Source organism: Salvia splendens, chromosome 10 (assembly GCF_004379255.2).
Source record: "Salvia splendens isolate huo1 chromosome 10, SspV2, whole genome shotgun sequence".
In the NCBI taxonomy this organism is placed as follows: domain Eukaryota; kingdom Viridiplantae; phylum Streptophyta; class Magnoliopsida; order Lamiales; family Lamiaceae; genus Salvia; species Salvia splendens.
In genome coordinates, this window is record NC_056041.1 from 18,357,806 (window position 1) to 18,377,902 (window position 20,097).

General features: G+C 41.0%; 1 protein-coding gene and 1 long non-coding RNA gene across 3 annotated transcripts; one reads left to right on the forward strand and one right to left on the reverse strand.

Moving 5' to 3' along the window:
- Positions 1 to 1,683: 1,683 nt before the first annotated feature.
- On the reverse strand, positions 1,684 to 2,586 carry LOC121751426. 2 transcript variants are annotated; one of them, XM_042146166.1, is made up of 2 exons: positions 2,103 to 2,586; positions 1,684 to 2,014 (listed from the first exon to the last, which is right to left on the reverse strand). In XM_042146166.1, exons 1-2 carry the CDS (start codon positions 2,482 to 2,484, stop codon positions 1,947 to 1,949), a joined length of 450 nt encoding a protein of 149 aa, XP_042002100.1. In that variant the 5' UTR covers positions 2,485 to 2,586; the 3' UTR covers positions 1,684 to 1,946. The 2 variants fall into 2 exon arrangements, with proteins under 2 accessions (XP_042002100.1, XP_042002099.1); XM_042146165.1 differs by having other exon boundaries at positions 1,684 to 1,976; positions 2,103 to 2,575.
- A 2,389-nt stretch (positions 2,587 to 4,975) lies between these two features.
- LOC121752458 lies at positions 4,976 to 7,081 on the forward strand. Its single transcript, XR_006040312.1, has 2 exons — positions 4,976 to 6,694; positions 6,788 to 7,081. It is a non-coding gene; the product is annotated as an uncharacterized LOC121752458 (long non-coding RNA).
- The last annotated feature ends 13,016 nt before the right edge of the window (positions 7,082 to 20,097 follow it).

Consider the following 20,097-nt stretch of genomic DNA (forward strand, 5'->3'; position numbering starts at 1 on the left):
TCTATGTGACATTACTTACCATTCTTATTAAAAATAAAAGTATAATTTTTAATGTGAGATGAACAAAAATAGCAAAAGATGACTCCTATTACGAGACAGTAGTATCATAATACAATAATTAAAAAATGAGAAATTGGTCCCTAAAACCATAAACTTTGCTTTAAATTTGGTATTTCCCACGAACTTTAAAATTAATATATAATATCATAAACTTTGCACTTTGTTTGATATTTCCCACTGCATGTCTATTACTATATTTGACTAACTTACGAGACTTTTTTATCATACTCTACACAATTAAATCAACGTTGTTTTCAACCTGACATTTTATCCTACATGTTATGAACTTAAAAAGTGGTTTAAAATATTATAAAACGTATCACGGTTGCCTACGTAAAATAAGATTTTGATAAAAATATCTTATTTGAGTGAGTTTGGGAAATACCAAACAAAATGCAAAGTTTGTAATATTAGTCATCAAGTTTAAAGTTCATGAAAAATATCAAATTTTAGGTAAAGTTTATAATTATAGAGACCAATATCCCTTAAAAAATTCACAGTGGGACATTAAATGTGATAAAATACACTCGTTATGATCTTAACATTTAGCACTATACATCAAAGCATATCAATTCTTTCTTAAAAAAAACTTTAGGAATATAAATTAAAAAAATTGATTCCACACATCAGGTAACTGTGTAACGGAAAAACTGAAATCCAGTAATTATATATTAGTATAACTATTTTAATAGGATGACAACTATTTACTTTCACCTTAATTTAGTGATCCACAGAAAATATCCATACATGTTGAGATTACCGTATTCCATATCAAACACAACGTTCGTTTCATGTATATATTTATATATATATATATATATAGCCACTCTTTAACCAGTGGCGTATCCAGAGTTTTAAATTTGGAGTACAATTCGAATTGTACGACAAATAATTATAATATAAATAAAATAATATTGACTATAAAAACAATTTAAATAGTAAGAACTTTTTTATATGATGTATGAATTTTATTAAAAATAATACTCCACCCGTCCCACAAGAATATGCACTCTTTCCTTTTTAATCCATCCCACAAGAAAATGCAATTTCTAATTTTAGAAACTCTTTACTCTCTATTGAGGTGAGACTCATTATCCATTAGAAATACTTTAATTACTTTTTCTCTCTACCTCTCTCTTACTTTACCAGTTTTACATTAAAACCTATGCCGAACCCAAAGTGTATATTCTTTAAGGACGGAGGGAGTACTGCATAAAATGATAAAAATAAGAATTTTATATTAAAAAAATAATAAAAAACAAATTTTTTTATTTGAAGTACGAGTTACATTACTTAAAATGATGAAAAAAATAATGAGTGCAATATAACTAATAAAGAAATTAAAATAAATAAATAAATAAATAACATAATAGGGAAAATCAAAATAATTAAAGCATAGTAAAAAATCGCAATGTGTAGAAAATAAAATAGGAGTGCAAATTTTTACTTAAACTAAAATTTTAATTACTACTACATTACAAAATCGAAAATATTAGTAGGAGTGCAAATAATTAATTAACTAAAAAAACTAATTACTACAGTAACAAAAATGAAAATGTTAGTACATAAATAAAAAAGTATTCAAACGTAAACATAATTAAAAACAATGAAAAGGAGAATGCATAACAGAAATGAACATTGAGCATAGAAATAAAAAATAATTCAAACATAATTAAAAAAATAAGATAAGGAGAATAAAAATATAAAGGGATTTTCAAACTCGGAGAAGCGGAAAGGCATTGTCAACGAGTTACCACTAGAGCACAAAGGTTTTACATAAAATTCTCACTATATGTATTACTAATATAAAAAACACTTGCATACGCCATTGTCTTTATCATAAATACTGCTCGTGTATTCTTGCTCTATTCTGTTCCCACCACACTCTAGCATGCGTCTCTCCGAATTTCTCCTGGCTGTAATTTGTAAACAGTTTCCAATTCCAAAATCAAACCTAGTTAGATACATACATATATATATATTTCATTCTTGCAAAATATTAAGACGACGTAGATAATAATAATAATAATAATCAAACCGACCTGAAACGAACACGTCTGAGCTCTCGTCTACCATGAGGCAGAGCTCTGATGGTAATATACACGCCGGGCTCATCCTCTTCGACCCACTCCGTCTCCATATTGGCAGCAGTGCCACCACTAACTGTGGTCTGTTGCTCGAGTGAATCCGAGGAGGAGGCCACGGCCCCTGCTCCATTGGGGCATGCAGGTGGCTGTGTTCGACAGATTCTATATTTGAGGCCATGTCGTCTCCTGGGAGAGGAAATGCTTGCCGATTTAGCCTCTGAACGTTGTATAGCTCCTCCGTCACCTTTTCGCCAAACGATGTGGATGTGGATTTGATTCCAAGGTTTGCCAAGTTTAAAACGGGCAATTCAGTAGTCAAAAGCCTAGTTAAATGCATTATTCCAGCTAACAAACTTTAACCATAATTAATGGAGGCTATTGTTATTATGACAAGCCACTAAGTTGGACCTACCTAGATTGTTAACAAGTAGAGTATTCTACGACTGAATACCTAACATTGGACTTCATCACCTAATTGGATGGACACAAAATGCGAGGAAACAAATAAAATGATTAAATCTTGTCTATTCTACCAAACCTCCTGTTCAAATGCATGTTTTCATCATAAACATAAACAGGGGAAAAACATAATAAGGTGCGGTGCTCCTGTATTTCACATGATCTGTGGAGGTCACCTTTCTCTTAATTTGACCATTAATCTTTCTACGACGCAACACAAACGACCGTATTTGGAGGTGGGAATTAATTATTACTTCCAAATGTATGTAATGATGTCTCAACATCAAGGGGGGTCGACTAAATGTGAAAAGATTCAATTTGTTTTCCAGCACCACCACCACCACCACCTAACTTTTATTCTAACACTACAGCACATTCTTCTAAAGACCATATTAAAATACCCTTTTTGCATGGTCTTTGCAAACATGATTCATCATCTGAAGCTTCTAATTAAATATTTAGGGATAACATTACAGTTTCGTATCCAAAATACACTTTGTTTTGAACAAAAATATTCCAAACTATCACAATTATAGTGGAATACCTGATATTTTAACATAAATGTGAACATCATTGCATAATATCAACATCATGGCTTTGATGCTAGCTCATGTTTAATATTTTTGCTTTAAAATTCACTTGAGCAATCTCTGACAAACCATGCAATATTTTCTTGGATAGAAACTGAACTTTGAGACTTTTTTGTGATTTTGTCAATTTGTGATAGTTCGGATATTTAAACATTACTATTATATATAGTTTGAGACATTTTTCCTATAGCTAGTCATAAAGCAGTGTACCTCAGCTGGAATCGGGGCAATAGAGCCAACACCTAAAAACTATTACTAATGATGCCAAATTTTTGTCTCAATAATGCCAATTCCAAATAACAAAGGGTCCGTTCTCAATCTAAGCTCCTATGACTAATTTATCCCTTCTAAAAACTACTACAGTTTGATTAATCTATATAGATCCTATTTTAACAATTCATTAGGGAAATTAGGTTAAAAGGTAAAAGTTGATTTCATATTATCTACCTAAAGTAGCATTCTAAATTTAATCGTACGACGTTTAATATTTCATAGATGGAGACTTTTCACTCGATAATTTTCTATTTCTCAAAAGAAACAAAAACATGCATATTTATACGAATCATGTGGTAGGTTCACCTAAGTAAATCATGTAAGTGGGCGTCACATTGATACATGGACTAGGCATATATATTTAATACTAAATGAAAACAAACAGAAACAGAAGAAATCGCATTTATTCATTAAAAAGCATGCAGAACACAATAATTAAATCTCCCCCAACCAACCAATCTGTCACGACCACAACTCCCTAGTTATAGGAAGCGTAGCTATTTCGCGACTAAACTTACTAGGTGGTCTCAAACTCATCATGAATAATACTTAATTCAAGGGAAACATTGTCTCAATGTGAAAAAATGGTACAATCATATCGAATCAGAGTAATTTCTGGGTGCATAGTCTTTTCTAAAACAAATTCTCAAACTTTGCAGCGGAAGAGTACCAAGACGAAGTAATATGTATGAAGACATATTACTCAGCTACCTCACTTCTTATTTAATTTATTTTCTTTCCCAACACCTCCTCTGCTTCGACACCGATCAACCTGCACATTAAGAAAACAATATGCAGGGCTGAGTACTTGATATACTCAGTGGGCTCGTTGCCGAAAATATTTCTCTTTTAGTTGTCAGCCAAACTTAAGTGAACACGGGATTTTTCTGAAAACAATTCCCGGTCACAAAAACTTTTATTTATTTCTGAAAGTAGACTACGCAGTCATATAAACTTCTCATGAAATACCATTTCTGGTCTGTGTGAACCGGGAATGTGGCCACATTCCACGACGGTCACTGGACCGGCCAACGCTAGCGCTAGCACACGGTCCCTATGTGTACACTAGTCCGAGTAGCGTTTGCGGCCCTACTGGGACCCGAATTCGATTTAACTGATTTGGCATAGCCAACAGATAACCAATCATACATAAAACTAGGCATGGCAACTCATCTCAAAATATTCATGTTTTTCGCATAAAACACATTTTGAAAGAAAAGCCCACCTCGTTTGCTTAAACTCTTTCAAACGGGCGCTTCCTGACTTGAGATTACTCGTCGTGCGACAACGTTCCTTTATAACAAATAATATACTTAAATTAGGCTTTAAGTAACTATTTATCTTGCATGTATGCATGCCTAAGCGTGTGCTTATTATTTTACTTTATTCTCTCTAAATCTATAAGTCTTAGATCTTTAATTAAATCAATGATTTAATTTATTCGGAGTCTTGCCGAACTGCTCGAGTACAATAAATTCCCGGATTATTTTCTTTAAGTATTTTGAAATACTTACTTGGCAAATAAAATTCCCATCTAATTATTTATTGAATACTATTTCAACACGGCTTAGTAATTTCGTTCTCCCGTGGCTTAGGAAATTTTTCTTTAAATACCGGATCTATTTAGCGGCAGCCCATAAGTTTAATTATTAGAAACAAAAGCCCAGATTCACTGCTGTGGCCCAAATCTTTATATCTCATTTTTCTTATGTGTCTGGCCCAACTAAAATAAAATGGGGCAAGGCCCAAATTTCTACCCCATCTCCACCGGCTTCTCTCTGCCTCATTCTCAAATTTTTCCCCCAAATCGAAAGGAACCCTAGTCCTTCGCTTCCTCTCTTCCTCGGCGTCAATCTCCGCCCGTCGGTCCGCCTCGCACCGTCTCAACGCCAGGCCGGCGGTACCTCCGTCGCCACTCCCGGTTGTATCAAGCCCCCTCCATTTCGGTAAAGTCCCCAAATTGGGAAGGTACCCTAAGTGAGAGGGATTTCCGATTTGTCGCCTCCCTCTGAGCTTCACCGTCAAATCGACGCCGGTCACTACCACTGCCGTTTCTCGGTGGCCTGGCCGATTCGCCAACGTAGCTGGAGGAAAAAAGGGGACGTCTCTCAGCCGCTGCTGCTGGTTCGCCGATTCACCACCATGGGAATCACGCGGCCGAACAGCAACGTCGAGTAGGTGCCTCGCCGTCACTGCTCTGCCGTCTCCTCAACGTCTTCTACCTTAGCTATTTAGGTGTTTTCTTTAAGTAGGGTTTGTTCTTGTCCCTCTTATTTTGATTTAGGCAGATTGTATTCGTTCTTCAAGGAAACGGCAGTAGCTTGTCTAGAGCTTTTAGATTTGTATGAAATTCTTGATTGGGGGTCTATTTGTGCGAAGGATTGAGGAAGCTTAGGGGTTTAAGTTGTTATAGCCACTGATGTCTATTTGTTTACTAAACATGAGGCCATTTCTAGTAGAGTTCAAGGGGTTGCTATGCATATACTTTATGTTGTGTTGCTCTATGACTTATCATGCTGTGACTTATAATATGAGGGTCTACTAAATGATGGCGTGACATCTTAACCGAGTTTGAAACGGGAGCGGAGGTTACCTTTCTTGAACCTCTCTGCGTCCGGCTTCTTGCCTCTGTCTCTATCACTGATTTGCAAATGGTTTCTGTCACCAACTCGGCCCCTCTCTCACCCCCTTAGCTCATTGTCTTGTATTTGATTTGTGGTGATGAAGGGGTATGGCCGAGGTTATCGGTATTTATAGAGGATATGTAACTGAAAGCTGTAAAAGCTTGTTGTTTTGGCTGCAAAAAGGGGCCTTAAGGCTGCTCCTATGTTGGCTGCCCTTCCTGCAGTTTGCAGGCTGTGTACTCGTGAGATAGATGAGCCTGCGGCTCTTTGATATGTTCTGATTGGTAACTGAAGTTGGTGCTTTATTCTGGTATCCTCTTGCTGCACATTTTTAACCGCAATTGGCTCTATGTGGCTGTTTCTTTGAGGCCAGCACCGAGGTGTACTTGTGGATTAAATGCTGCTGCTCCCTCAATTGTACCCCACTGCAGGGATCCCTCCCCTCTCCTTTATTTTGCAGCACCTTTAACTAAATTTGCAGGCGTATAATACTGCCTGATGAGCTGCCAAAAGTAGTCTTGCAGGGTTGCAGTTTCTGGGGGGTGAAGAGCCGGCCGAACTTGCTTCTTCAGCTCAAGCAAATTTCCCATTTTTTTGGAAGGTATGTTTTCCTCTTTCCCTTTTTGTAGGGTGCTAATTCGTCTTTTATCCCATGAATTTAAATCTCATTTGCGTGTGTTTGGCGGGGCACTAGGGCGGCCTATTTTCCTCTGGCTGCAGTCTCTCTAACTCAGCCTATTGGACCTCCGAAGATCTGGGCCGCACACTTGTGGTAAAGAGGCCCAAAGCTAGTAGTTCCTTCTTGTTAAATGATAGAGTTTCTATTTGTAGTTACATGTTGTAACATGTAGGAAAAGTCTACTCATAGTTATCTTATTTCCTTCCCTTTATTTTCATTGTCAAGCATTTATAAACTTAAGACTTAGCTCGAGATGTATACCTCGTATCTCGTTTACTTAAGAAATCAACGAATACTCTTTTGTTCTCATTCTTTAAATTTCTAGTATTTATTTCATAATTTCGAGAACTCAGCTCGCGGCTATTACACAATAAAACCCCACCAACGCCGCGTAAAATAACCCAAGGGTACCTGAATTTAATCTGCTTAAGATATTTTTATGTAAATTCATTTTTTTATTTTATCAATTTTATATTAAAATACTTATTTTATCAATTTTATATTAAAATACTTATCGTAATTTATTAACAATTTTTTATGAACAAAGATTGCGAAAAGTTACTAATATACACAAGTAGTAAAAAGAAAGGGGTGAACTTGATATTTGTTGCTATAACTTATAGTATATTGCTTTTGAATAAAGCCTCCTATTTAACTAGCTTCAAAATTTTCACCTGGTTGAATTTTTTGAAACTTTTTTTTTTTTACTTTTCAAAGTTAGAATAAGAAACTTGGCTTCTTTATGCGATTCCAGTTAAGAGTGGGTGACCAATTAATCAATTATTGAGGACTTATTTATCATACATGTATGGGGTTGTTTTGGAAGCAACGAGATTCTAAAATCCTCCTCGTTTTATTTTTAATTTACTTTGCATTCTATTAGTGTTTTTTTATCTATACACTATTCCATTTAAATTATAAGGATCCTCACTCGGTATTCTCTTACTTATAAAATTGTAAAGGTACTAACTCCAATTTTATATATAGTTTTTATTTTCTAAAAATTATACTTCATCCGTCCGCCATTAAAAGTCTCATTTGAGTTCGGCACTAGTTTTAATAAATACAAATAATAGTGGGTGGAAAAAGATGGGGATGATGTTGACCCATTTTTATAAATTAGTATTATAATAAAATATGAGGAGAATGAGTTAGGGGAAAGTGAGGTCAACCTATCATTAATGGTAAAAGTGAATCGAGACTCCTAATGACGAACTGACTAAAATGATCAGCTGGTACTCCTAATGGCAGACGGAGATAGTACTAGATATCATTGTTATTGTTTGGGTTCGTTGATCAAAGTACTGGTTTTTAGTTTATACTACTATTATTCTTATATTGAGAAGTGAGAACTCTTGCCTATAGTGTTGAGTAAGTGTTTAATAATACTAATAAATCGATTCGAATAGAAAACTTATTGGATTTTGAATATGTTAGAATAGTCAGTCTGAGCCATCTGGGCACTGGCCACTGTTATAGAATAGGAAGCAGTAAATCTGTAAATGACTGACTACAATGACTCATTAACGGTTACCTTAATCAATTGTAGTATAAGATATTTTACCAACTCGCTCTCTAGTCCTCGTAGTTCGGCTTTAAATAATTGGTCATTGTCTTCAATTCTAGCTAGCCTGTCTAGTTGTGATATCAATAAAAGTGACTGGTACTTAAGAGATGTTTATTTTTCATATTTGTACAAAATATAAAAAAAAAGTGATTGACTAATTTTATTCTACTACTAATATTCCTTCAATCTTACCTTTCTAGTGATATAAGGAAGGAAATGAAAAATGGCATTAGAAGCAGAGAGACCTAGCATGTGATATAGGGTGACTATAGTTAGTCGGTTAATGGATTAATCGAAAATTGATTGAATAAAAACAGTTATTACCTAATCGATAGTCGAAATGTTTGCTTTCAGTTCGATTTCCATTATATGTAAGAAAACATTTGATTATCAATTATAATTGATAATCGAACGGTTATAATCGAATAACTGAAAAAAAGACTAGGCAAATAAGTAGTAATGGATGCAAACTTGGAAGAAGGACGCACATAGCCTTTTAAAATAATCAATCAAGACTTTCAAGTATAAGGATGTTAGAATATGTATGGAAAGCAAACTGATGATGTGGCGAATTTTTGATGGGAGTAAATGCAAGTAATAAATGATCACAACACTGAAAATTACGTGGTTCGATTTACTGAGGTAAATCTACGTCCACGGGAAGAAAAGAGGGCAAATTTGTATTGCTTGGTCTCGCTTACAGATTACAATACTGATTTGCTATAAGATTCAGGATCTAGAGAGCTTAACCCTCGTCTATCTGATCTATGTTCTATTTATACATTCGAACTAAGATCGTGGTTTGCAGCCCTGGTAGTGGGGTTGATAACTGCTTAATACCACTAAATAGATCGTGGGTGTAGTGGAGGTCGTGGAGATCCTGCATGGGTCCACTATCTCCTTGTTCGGTCGAATACTGAGACCGATCAGCTTTTGCCGATCTGAGAGTTGAGCTCGATTGGTCGGCTTTTACCGAGCTATGGGCTGTGACCGAACTCTTTGGTTGTGCCGATCTGAGAGTTGAGCTCGATTGGTCGGCTTTTACCGAGCTATAGGCTGTGACCGAACTCTTTGGTTGTGCCGAACTGATACTCTTTCTTGGGTTTTGGGCTGATGGGCCGTCACTGCTATTGGGCTCGCAATTATTGTTTAGTTGTTTAGTTCGTATCCCATCACCACCCCCCCCCCCGAAAAGCGAAGTGAATCACTTCGGCATTTCGGATAAGTGTAAGGGGGAGGCTGACGTCAGGGGACGTGCTCCGCACGTGTCTGCATTAAATGTGACAGCAAATCCGGCCAGAGAATCCAGAAAAAGTGGGATTTGAAACGGTGCGACGAATTTGAAAAAGCCTCTGCGAATCTGATAAATATTTCCTTTCTTCATCATTGGAACACTTTTGCGATTATTTCTTCTGCATTCTCTCTCTTTTTCGTAAAATTCTCTTCCGCTTCTTCAAGAATTTCTTCAGAGACTTTCGACCATCAAAGAGTAAGAATCATGTCTTCTTCTTCTGAATCTGTTTCTGAATCAGGTAGTGGTAGGAAGGGGGGTGAGGGGTCTTCTGGCCGGAAAAGGTCCGGGGAGAAGACGGTAGAATATTTTCACAGCATTTTGAGTAAGGATACTGTGATATCCTTACACGGAAAATATTTTCTTCCTGGGGGGTTAGTGGTGATTCCCGACGACATTCATAGGGCTAACTCGCCGCCGGAGGGTTATGCCACCGTTTACGAAGCCTGCTTAGAATGCGGGCTTCGTTTCCCTCTTCCCCCTGCCTTTGTAGAGCTTCTTGATTTTTTTCAACTTCCTTTAGGTCAGGTGACTCCAAATTCTTGGAGGCACTTATCGGCCTTTGCTGCCGAGCTGCGTAGACTAGAAAAGGATCTGTCTCTGAGGGCAATCCTTAATTTCTTTCAGTTTAAGAGAAAGGGATCCTGGTTTTACTTGATCCCTTTACAGCCCTTCAGAGCATTCTGTAAAACCAAATGGCCGAAGTGGCAAAATCGTTTCTTTTTTTACAATAGGACAGCGGCTCCGGACTTTTCCTGGAGAGGGCCGAAGTCCGTAATTCCTCATCCTCGGGTAGAACCGTTGGACGAGCTCGAGGGCGAGCTCAATAAGATTCCCATGATTAGGAAACAGTATTCGGAATCTGAGCTCGTCAAGGGTGACTTCGTGTTCGATTCCTCGTCTTCGGACGAAGAGACTGAGGGTAAGGATTTCTTTTTTATGCTTTACTGCTTTAGCGGCGAAAACTAACTTTGTTTTCTTGCTTTTTGGCAGTGAACATGCTAAACAAGCTCGGTCGCAAATCCTCCGAATCTAATGAGCCGGAGAGACAGAAAGCCACCGGCTCGGCGTCTGATGCCGAGAAGAATCCGAAAAGGCAGAAGACCTCTTCTTCGGATCCAAAAAAGCCGGAGTCGACTTCGGCAAAGGGGAAGGGGAAGATTCAGAAACCCCCAAGAGCGCCGGAGAAAGACATTGTCTTGGCGGCCCCTTCGGAACATGTCTGTGAGCCTTTTGCATGGCCAACGGACTTTGTAGAGGTGAATTCTCTTCTTGATTTTCTGGCCTTGCTTTTTTCCTATATTTTTTGTGGCCCCTCTGTTGACTTTTTCCTTTTTCCATTTTCAGAGGAACAATATGCTCTCCAAGCTCGTCGCCGTTGAACTCTCCAAAGCGTCCAACGATTATGCTGAGATGCAGAGGAAGTTGAATGCTGCTCGTCACCAGGCCGAACAGGCTCGGGCAGACTTTGAGAAGGCAAGGGCCGCTAGGATCTCGGCTCAGGATGAAGCTCAGCGTGCCAAAAACCAGCTCATCATCCAGAGAGAGCAATCTAAACAGAGGGAGGCTGCCGCCGTGGTTGCTCAGGGGGAGGCTCTTCGTGTTTTCGCGGAGAAACTCTTTTTGAGCAATCAATTTTCGGCCTTTATCGGTGATCTGCTGAAATTGATGACCGACAACGCTGAGCAGGGACCCGAAGTCGTCCTGCCGCTGTATGGCCGAGAGATTTCAGCTCGTCTCCAGAGTCTGCCGCTCCTTGAGGAGCTTGCTTCTTCCTCGGTCCTGCTCTCTGCTGAAAGAGTCCGTAACTGCCGAGCTGACCGGGACGAGAACATGGAGGCCATCTTTGCCTCCTTGGGACCTGTTTCACCCGCTTCAATCTTTAACGAAGAGGGTGGGCAGGAAAACGAGGCCGGCAAGGAGACCGAGCAGACGGATCAGCAGGCCGGCGACGGGCATGCCGAGCAGGAGGTGCAGCAGATCGGCGATGGGGGCACCGAGCAGGCTGGAGGGAGTAGGGAGGCCGAGGCTGAAGCCGAAGTAGACAAGGAGAAGGAGGCTGAAACCCACAGAGGAGCCGGAGACGAAACTGGCGGAGTATGATTTCGTCTCCCTTCTCTTAGTTTAGTTTTTTTCTCTCCTTGTAAAATGGCCTTGAAGCCCTCCTTGTGTAAAAAATTTTCTTGTGAATGAAAAAATTCTTCTTTCTACACTCGTGTCTTCTTTATAGCTTTTCGTAATCTCTTTTACTCCTGTTGTGGTTTACTGCCTGCTCGGTAAACTGAAAATGCCGAACTGACATAGCTGCTTTGTATTCTTAACTCTAAGGAGCTGGAGGTACTTCACTGGAAGCGGCTATACTCTTCGGCTTTAAACGAAGCTGAGAAAAAAGCCATAGATGACCAGGTGAAGTATGACGAACTCTTGGCTCGGTTAGTGGAGCTGGAGTCCAACAATAAGGACTTAAAGTCCATAAAGAAAGATCTGGATGCCGAGCTGAACACTGTCATCGCTGAGAGGACTGCATATGAGGATTTCATCTGCGGGCGCGGGGGAATGACCATATCTGAAGTTCAGAATCAAGTTGATAAACTGTGGGAGGAGCTTCATGTACTCCGGAAGAACAATGCGCTGGAGAGCTCGGCTTGCCAACAAGTTGTGAAGTCATTGCGGCGCTTGGCTTCTCGGTACGACATCATTCTTTCCCGGCGTCCCTCAATCGAGAGATTCCTTAGGCGTTTCCCGCCAACAGATGCTCACACTCCAACTCAAACCCCTAATCCACTTGCTCAAGATTCTACTCCAAACCAACAACGGACTCAGGATGAACCGGAAACGTCAAGACGAGAACGTACTCCAAGTCAGCAACGGACTCCGGAGCAACCGGAAATGTCAAGACGAGAACGCCCTGAAGTTCGTAGAGGAGTTGTGATTATGAGTGAGCAAGATCAGCGGATGCTTCGTGAAGAGACTCTTCGCCGCCGAGGTGCTAGAACTTCCCGGACTCAGGGAAGGGGCGGTAGGTCGATCAGAGCATCTCGTCGACCTACTTATTCTTCAACTGTTCGGAACACCCGAACTCAGCATCATGAGGATTTTTTGGATAGGTGGCTCAACTTTAGCAACCGTGGACAGTAGAATAGTCCTTTGTAATGGTGTAACGCCTTCTCGTAGGGCAGCGAAATTGTATGCCGAACAAGACTTAATAAATGAAATTTTTTCATTTCGCTTCTATCACTGCGTATTTACAGTTCAGCGATTTTTTATTTCATTTATTGTACTCGTCCGCGGTCTTATGAAGAAAACTCTTCTTTGGCCGGACTCGTCCTCAGTCTTATGAAGAAAACTCTTCTTTGACCGGACTCGTCTTCGGTCTTATGAAGAAAACTCTTCTTTGACCGGACTTAGTTTGTGTCCTTATTTGGCGAGTTTTATCGCTTGGATTGGACTTTCCCTTTGTGTCCTAATTTGGCGAGTTTTATCGCTTGGATTGGACTTTCCTTTTGTGTCCTAATTTGGCGAGTTTTATCGCTTGGATTGGACTTTCCCTTTGTGTCCTAATTTGGCGAGTTTTATCGCTTGGATTGGACTTTCCTTTTGTGTCCTAATTTGGCGAGTTTTATCGCTTGGATTGGACTTTCCCTTTGTGTCCTAATTTGGCGAGTTTTATCGCTTGGATTGGACTTTCCTTTTGTGTCCTAATTTGGCGAGTTTTATCGCTTGGATTGGACTTTCCCTGGTTGACCGAAGTGGTTTTCGGCTTATTGCAGTCCGTTTCAGACGAACTGCTTGTTTCTTAAGCTGAATTGTGGTCTTGTATCTTCCTTAGAAGCTTGGACTCACAATTGTCTTTAATACATGATCTAAAAAGGGGATCAGCCTTTAAAGATCAATATACCTCAGTAATATTTATAAGAGACAAAACGCACATAGAGACTAAACGCACATAAAGACAAATAAAAAAGACGAAAAAGATTTTAAACTTTTATAAAACGACCAGCATAAAGGACAAATAGAAACATGAAAGCACATATCCCTAGGACCGAACTAGATACAAGACTGACCGGACCTTGTCTCTTACAAATGGAACTTCTTGAGGTTGGAAATATGCCATGTTCGGGGTACTTGTTCTCCTGACATGTGAGTCAATTTATAAGACCCTTTTCCCAGGACTTCTGACACCCGATACGGACCTTCCCATGTGGGTTCAAGTTTGCCCAGCTTTTCTGCTCGGCTTACTTCATTGTTTCTCAATACGAGATCTCCCACTTGAAACTGCAGCTTTTTCACCCTTTGGTTATAATACCGGGTTACTTGCTCCTTGTACTTGGCTGCTTTTATGCAGGCCAGTTCTCTTCTTTCTTCGGCAAGATCTAGTTCGGCTCTCAGTCCGTCATCATTCAGTTCTGTTGAGAAATTGAGTGTTCGGGGGCTGGGTATGCCGATCTCAACCGGAATTACGGCTTCAGTGCCGTACACTAGACTGTACGGAGTTTCACCGTTGGAGGTTTTTGGTGTAGTTCGGTAAGACCATAGGACTTGAGGAAGATTTTCTACCCATTGTCCTTTGGCTTGTTCTAACCGAGCTTTTAATCCTTTCACCAAAATACGGTTTGTTACTTCCGTTTGTCCGTTTGCTTGTGGGTGAGAGACCGAAGTGAACCGCTGTTGAATATTCAACTCTTGGCACCAATTCTTGAATGTCTTGTCGGTGAACTGAGTCCCATTATCCGAAATGAGGATATGGGGTATGCCAAATCGGCAAACTATGTTCTTCCAAACAAAATCCAATGCCTTCGAGCTCGTTATCGTAGCTAATGGTTCAGCCTCCACCCACTTTGTGAAGTAGTCCACGGCAACGATCAAGAATTTCATTTGCCGAGGAGCTTGTGGTAGTGGTCCTACTATGTCTATGCCCCATTGCATAAAAGGCCAAGGGCTTTGCATAGCACATAGATCGGTCTGCGGCATCCTTGGGATATTTGCATGGATTTGGCACTTCGTACATTTCTTAACGAGCTGTACTGCTTCTTGTACCAAAGTTGGCCAATAATATCCCCATCTCAGAACTTTTTTAGCTAAAGCTCTAGCTCCGATGTGGCTGCCGCACGATCCTTCATGAACTTCTCTAAGGATGTAGTCCGTCTCTTCTGGTCCTACACATCGCAATAACGGTTGAAGGTAGGACTTTCTATATAGGACTCCTTCATGAAGTTCATACCGAAGTGCTCGGCATGTGATTTTCCGAGCTTCTCTCTTATCCTCGGGCAGTTGTCCTTGATCTAGATACTTTGATATTGGCGTCATCCAGTTCGGCGAGCTGGTTACTGAAAGTACCTCAGCATCATCAATGCTTCTGTGTGGTAATTCCTCCACTTTTGAGCTCGGATATGAGGCTAACTTGCTTAAAGTATCTGCTCGGCCATTTTCCGCTCTGGGAATGCGGATTATCCGAAAATAAGAGAAACTTCGGCTAATGCTTTGCGCTTTGTCCAAGTATTTTTTCATCCTTTCATCTCGGGTTTCACTTGTACCCAACATGTGATTCACTATGACTTGTGAATCACAATGGATTTTGAGAGATTTGATAAATAGACTTTGCGCTAACCGAAGTCCGGCAAGAAGGGCTTCGTATTCGGCTTCGTTATTAGTGGTTGGGAATAAGAACCGAAGTGAATAAGTTACCTCGTGTCCGTCGGGAGCGATAAGTAGAATACCAGCTCCACTTCCCGTCTTATTCGAAGCTCCATCTACGAATCCAATCCAACAGTCCGGCGGCTCTACTTCGGGTTCCTGGGGCTGTGTTGGTTCATCATGGGTAGGGCTTTTCTGTTCGGCAATAATAGGGATTGCTTGATCGAACTTTGCCTCTACCAGAAAATCTGCCAAGGCTTGTCCCTTGATGGCTTTTCGAGGTAGATATTCTATTGAATGTTCTCCCAACTCTATGGCCCACTTGGCAATTCTGCCTGATGCTTCAGGCTTAGTCAAAACTTGCCGAAGTGGAAGATCGGTTAAGACGCATACCTTGTGAGCATAGAAGTATGGCCGCAGTCTCCTTGCTGCATTTACTAACGCCAGAGCAATTTTTTCCAGAAGTTGATACCTTGTTTCTGGACCTCTTAATGCTCGGCTTGTAAAGTAGATAGGACGCTGCTTTAGGCCTTCTTCTCGTACAAGCACCGCGCTGATGGTTTGATCCGATGCCGCTAAATATAAGAATATCACTTCGGCATCTGTTGGAGCAGAGAGAATAGGGAGTTCGGCTAAATAACTTTTGAGTTCGTCAAAAGCCTTTTTCTGTTCGGCTCCCCACTCAAACTTTGGTGCCTTCTTCAAAACATTGAAGAACGGCAGTTGCTTTTCGGCTGCTTGGGAAAGGAATCTATTCAGTGCGGCTAGACATCCAGTTAGCCTTTGCACATCATGTATGGACTTCGGCATTGCCATGTTCTGAACAACTTGAACCTTTAGGGGATTTGCCTTGAGTCCGTCCTTTGAAACCCAACAACCCAGAAACTTTCCCGAATCTACCAAAAAGGTACATTTTTGGGGATTGAGTTTGAGGTTGGCTTCTTTGAGCACGTCGAGAGTTGATTTGAGATTGTTTTCGTAATCCGAAGTGCTTCTACTTTTAACAACTATGTCGTCAACATAGACTTCAACCTCTTTTCCGATCAGGTGCCGAAATAGTTTGTCTACCATCCTTTGATATGTGGCTCCGGCATTCTTTAAACCGAATGGCATCTTTTTATAAGCAAAAATGCCGAAGTCAGTAATGAAAGCCGTTTTTGAAGCATCATTCTCATCCATTAAAACTTGGTGGTATCCTTTATACAAATCAAGAAAATAGAAAATTTCGAAGCCTATCAAAGCTTCTACTTTTTTATCTATGTTCGGAAGGGGGTAGCAATCTTTAGGACAGTGCTTATTTAGATCGGTAAAATCTATGCACATCCGCCATCCTCCTTCTTTTTTCTTGATCATCACAGGATTGGCCACCCAAGAAGGATATTTTACTTCGAATAATACATCCGCTTTCAGTAATTGGCGGACTTCGTCATGGATGACTTGATTTCTTTCTGCCGCAAAGAGTCTTTGCTTCTGTTTTATAGGCCGGACTGAAGGATCAATATTTAACCGATGTGTAATTACCTCGGAAGACACTCCGGTCATGTCCAACGGAGACCACGCAAAGACATCTTTGTACTCTTTGAGGAGCTGGATGGTCTTTTCCCGGAGTAGAGGTGTTCCCGCGAAACCGATCTTGACCGTTCTGGATGGATCGTCTTCGTATAACTGAACTGGTCGTGAGTTCGGCTCCGGTGTGACTTCGTTCATTTCGCCTGCCTCTGACTCCGGCTGCTGTGATTGCTATGCTTGATGGTGCCGATCTGATTGTTCGGCACTTTTAAGCGCAATCTGCAGACATTCTTTTGCTCTCTTTTGATCACCTCGGATGACTGCTATCCCTCCTTTAGTGGGGATCTTGATCGTGAGGTGATAAGTAGAGCAAATGGCCCGAACTGTGTTGAGCCAGTCTCTTCCCAGGATGATGATATACGGGGACCGAGCTTTTACCACAAAAAACTCAATCATCGTACTAGAGCTAGTAGGCGCTCTTCCTACCGTAATCGGAAGGCTGATAATACCTTCAGGGCGGGTGTCCTCCTGGGCGAAACTTTTCAGAGGAAGTGGGGCCGGACTGAGCCGAGCTGGATCCACTTCCAGTTTATCAAAACATTCTTTAAAAAGAATGCTAACCGACGCTCCTGTATCCACAAACACTCTGTGGATCAGTTTGTTTGCCACTCCGGCTTGAATGACAATCGCGTCTTGATGAGGAGAAATGGCCGGGACGGGATCTGCATCTGAAAACGTGATTACTTCCTCCTTCTTCAGCCTTTTATGCATAGGCTCCTCTCGATTGACGCCTCTGCGTTCTGCTTTTAGAGACGACTTAGTCTTCCCGGCTGGGAGAGCGTCAATAGTCTGGATTACTCCGTCATATTGCGGCTCGTCATCGTCTTCGGGATCCTGTTGCCTTTTAGGATCCTGAGGAGCGCGGTTCGCACCTCTCTGTTTCTTATTCTTCTTCGGCAGCTTGCTTTGGTATTTTTTAACGTCCCTGCTTTCACAAGAACATCAATACCTGCTGCCAAATTTCGGCACTCCTCGGTATCGTGACCGTGGTCTTGATGGTAGGAGCAGTACGTATCCTGACTTCGGCGCGTGGCTGATTTCGTCATCCGCTTTGGTTTTTCAAACATATCAGAATACAGTTCGAAAATTTCCGCTCTCGACTTGTTCAATGGTACGAACTGAGCGGGCGGTTTCTCAAGATCGAGACGTGGTCCCAATCTGCCCTGTACCGGTGCCCTTTGAATTCTTTCAAAAGGAGTCCGGCGAGGAAGCCCCTGATCGCTATGATCGGGCTTCTTTTTGTCTCCTCTGGATGAGCTGTCTAAAGACCGTTTTCGACGGTCTGCCTCATCGGCACGAGAAAACTGGTCCGCAATGTCCCACATCTCTTGAGCTGTTTGCGGACTGCACTCAACGAGCTTTCTGTAGAGAGCTCCGGGCAGAATTCCATTTTGGAATGCCGAAATGACAAGTAGATCATTGAGATCATCTACTTGTAGGCATTCCTTGTGGAATCTCGTCATGAAGTCGCTAATTTTTTCATCGCGACCTTGACGTATAGAAAGCAGCTGAGCCGAAGTGATTCGGGCTTCCGCTTTCTGGAAGAATCTCCTGTGAAAAGCATCCATTAGATCTCTGTAAGATCTAATGCTCCCTTGAGGGAGGCTGTCAAACCACCTTCTTGCGTTCCCGATAAGCAGCTCGGGAAACAGCTTACACATGTGAACCTCATTGAGACCTTGGTTCGCCATATTATACTGATAGCGTCCCAGGAAATCATGAGGATCCACTAACCCGTCATAAGTCATTGACGGAGTTCGGTAATTCTGTGGCAAAGGAGTTCTGGTGATATCATCCGAGAATGGAGTCTTCAGCGCTCCATACATAGCGAATCCGACATCTCTCCGGTATGGTGGAGATGGAGTTCTCCTGTGATTTCGGTACCGAGGAGGAACAGGAACATGTCGGTGGTGAGGATTCTTTCTCCTGGAAGGTGCGACACTACTGCGGTAGTGACTTTCATGTCTGGAGGGGGAGGGAGAATCCGCCGTTTTCTTCTCCGGCTTCTGGCCCGTTTGCAGGAATGTTAAGAACTCATCCTGCTTCTCAGCCAAGAACAACTTGACAGCCTCATTCAAAGCGAGCTGCTGGGGAGGCTCGGTGCGATGACTTTTTGAGTGGTTTGTTCCTTCACCGTGAGAACTGGAGGCAGATTTCTCCCGAGGCTGTTTTCCAGACCTATGGGCTGGACTAGCTTCCTCACCTTCATCACGGACGGAAGTATGGGTATTATGTGATCTGGTACGCATTTTTTTTTTTTGGTAGAAAAGGATCAAAAACTCGCTTTTATCACAGTTTGGGTTCTCTGTTTCCCACAGACGGCGCCAGTGATGATTTAGCGAATTTTTGATGGGAATAAATGCAAGTAATAAATGATCACAACACTGAAAATTACGTGGTTCGATTTACTGAGGTAAATCTACGTCCACGGGAAGAAAAGAGGGCAAATTTGTATTGCTTGGTCTCGCTTACAGATTACAATACTGATTTGCTATAAGATTCAGGATCTAGAGAGCTTAACCCTCGTCTATCTGATCTATGTTCTATTTATACATTCGAACTAAGATCGTGGTTTGCAGCCCTGGTAGTGGGGTTGATAACTGCTTAATACCACTAAATAGATCGTGGGTGTAGTGGAGGTCGTGGAGATCCTGCATGGGTCCACTATCTCCTTGTTCGGTCGAATACTGAGACCGATCAGCTTTTGCCGATCTGAGAGTTGAGCTCGATTGGTCGGCTTTTACCGAGCTATGGGCTGTGACCGACCTCTTTGGTTGTGCCGATCTGAGAGTTGAGCTCGATTGGTCGGCTTTTACCGAGCTATAGGCTGTGACCGAACTCTTTGGTTGTGCCGAACTGATACTCTTTCTTGGGTTTTGGGCTGATGGGCCGTCACTGCTATTGGGCTCGCAATTATTGTTTAGTTGTTTAGTTCGTATCCCATCACAAACATTATATTACTTGCATTTGTAAAACCTTATTTTCTGCTACAATTTATGAGAATAAATTTTTATGACATGGATTGTTGTTTATTATTATTTGTTGATTAAATTCATAAAAATAATGAATAATAGAATAAATAAGTCATTCATCTACATTGTAGACTGATTGGTAGACCCATAGTTGTGAACGATATTTCAGCTGATGTCTCGTAATTCGTAAACATAAGTTATTGATAATTTAATAAGCACAATGGATTCAATGAATTAGTACAGTACAATGTTGGTCAATATATAAAATAAGTGTTATCAAAAGACATGTTGA

Bases quoted from the DNA above. Each gene is read 5' to 3' on its own strand.
- LOC121751426 (XM_042146165.1), bottom strand. From the start codon at position 2,484: ATGCATTTAACTAGGCTTTTGACTACTGAATTGCCCGTTTTAAACTTG. The intron at 1,977-2,102 runs GTCGGTTTGATT...TACAAATTACAG, and splicing joins CTCAGACGTGTTCGTTTCAG to CCAGGAGAAATTCGGAGAGA.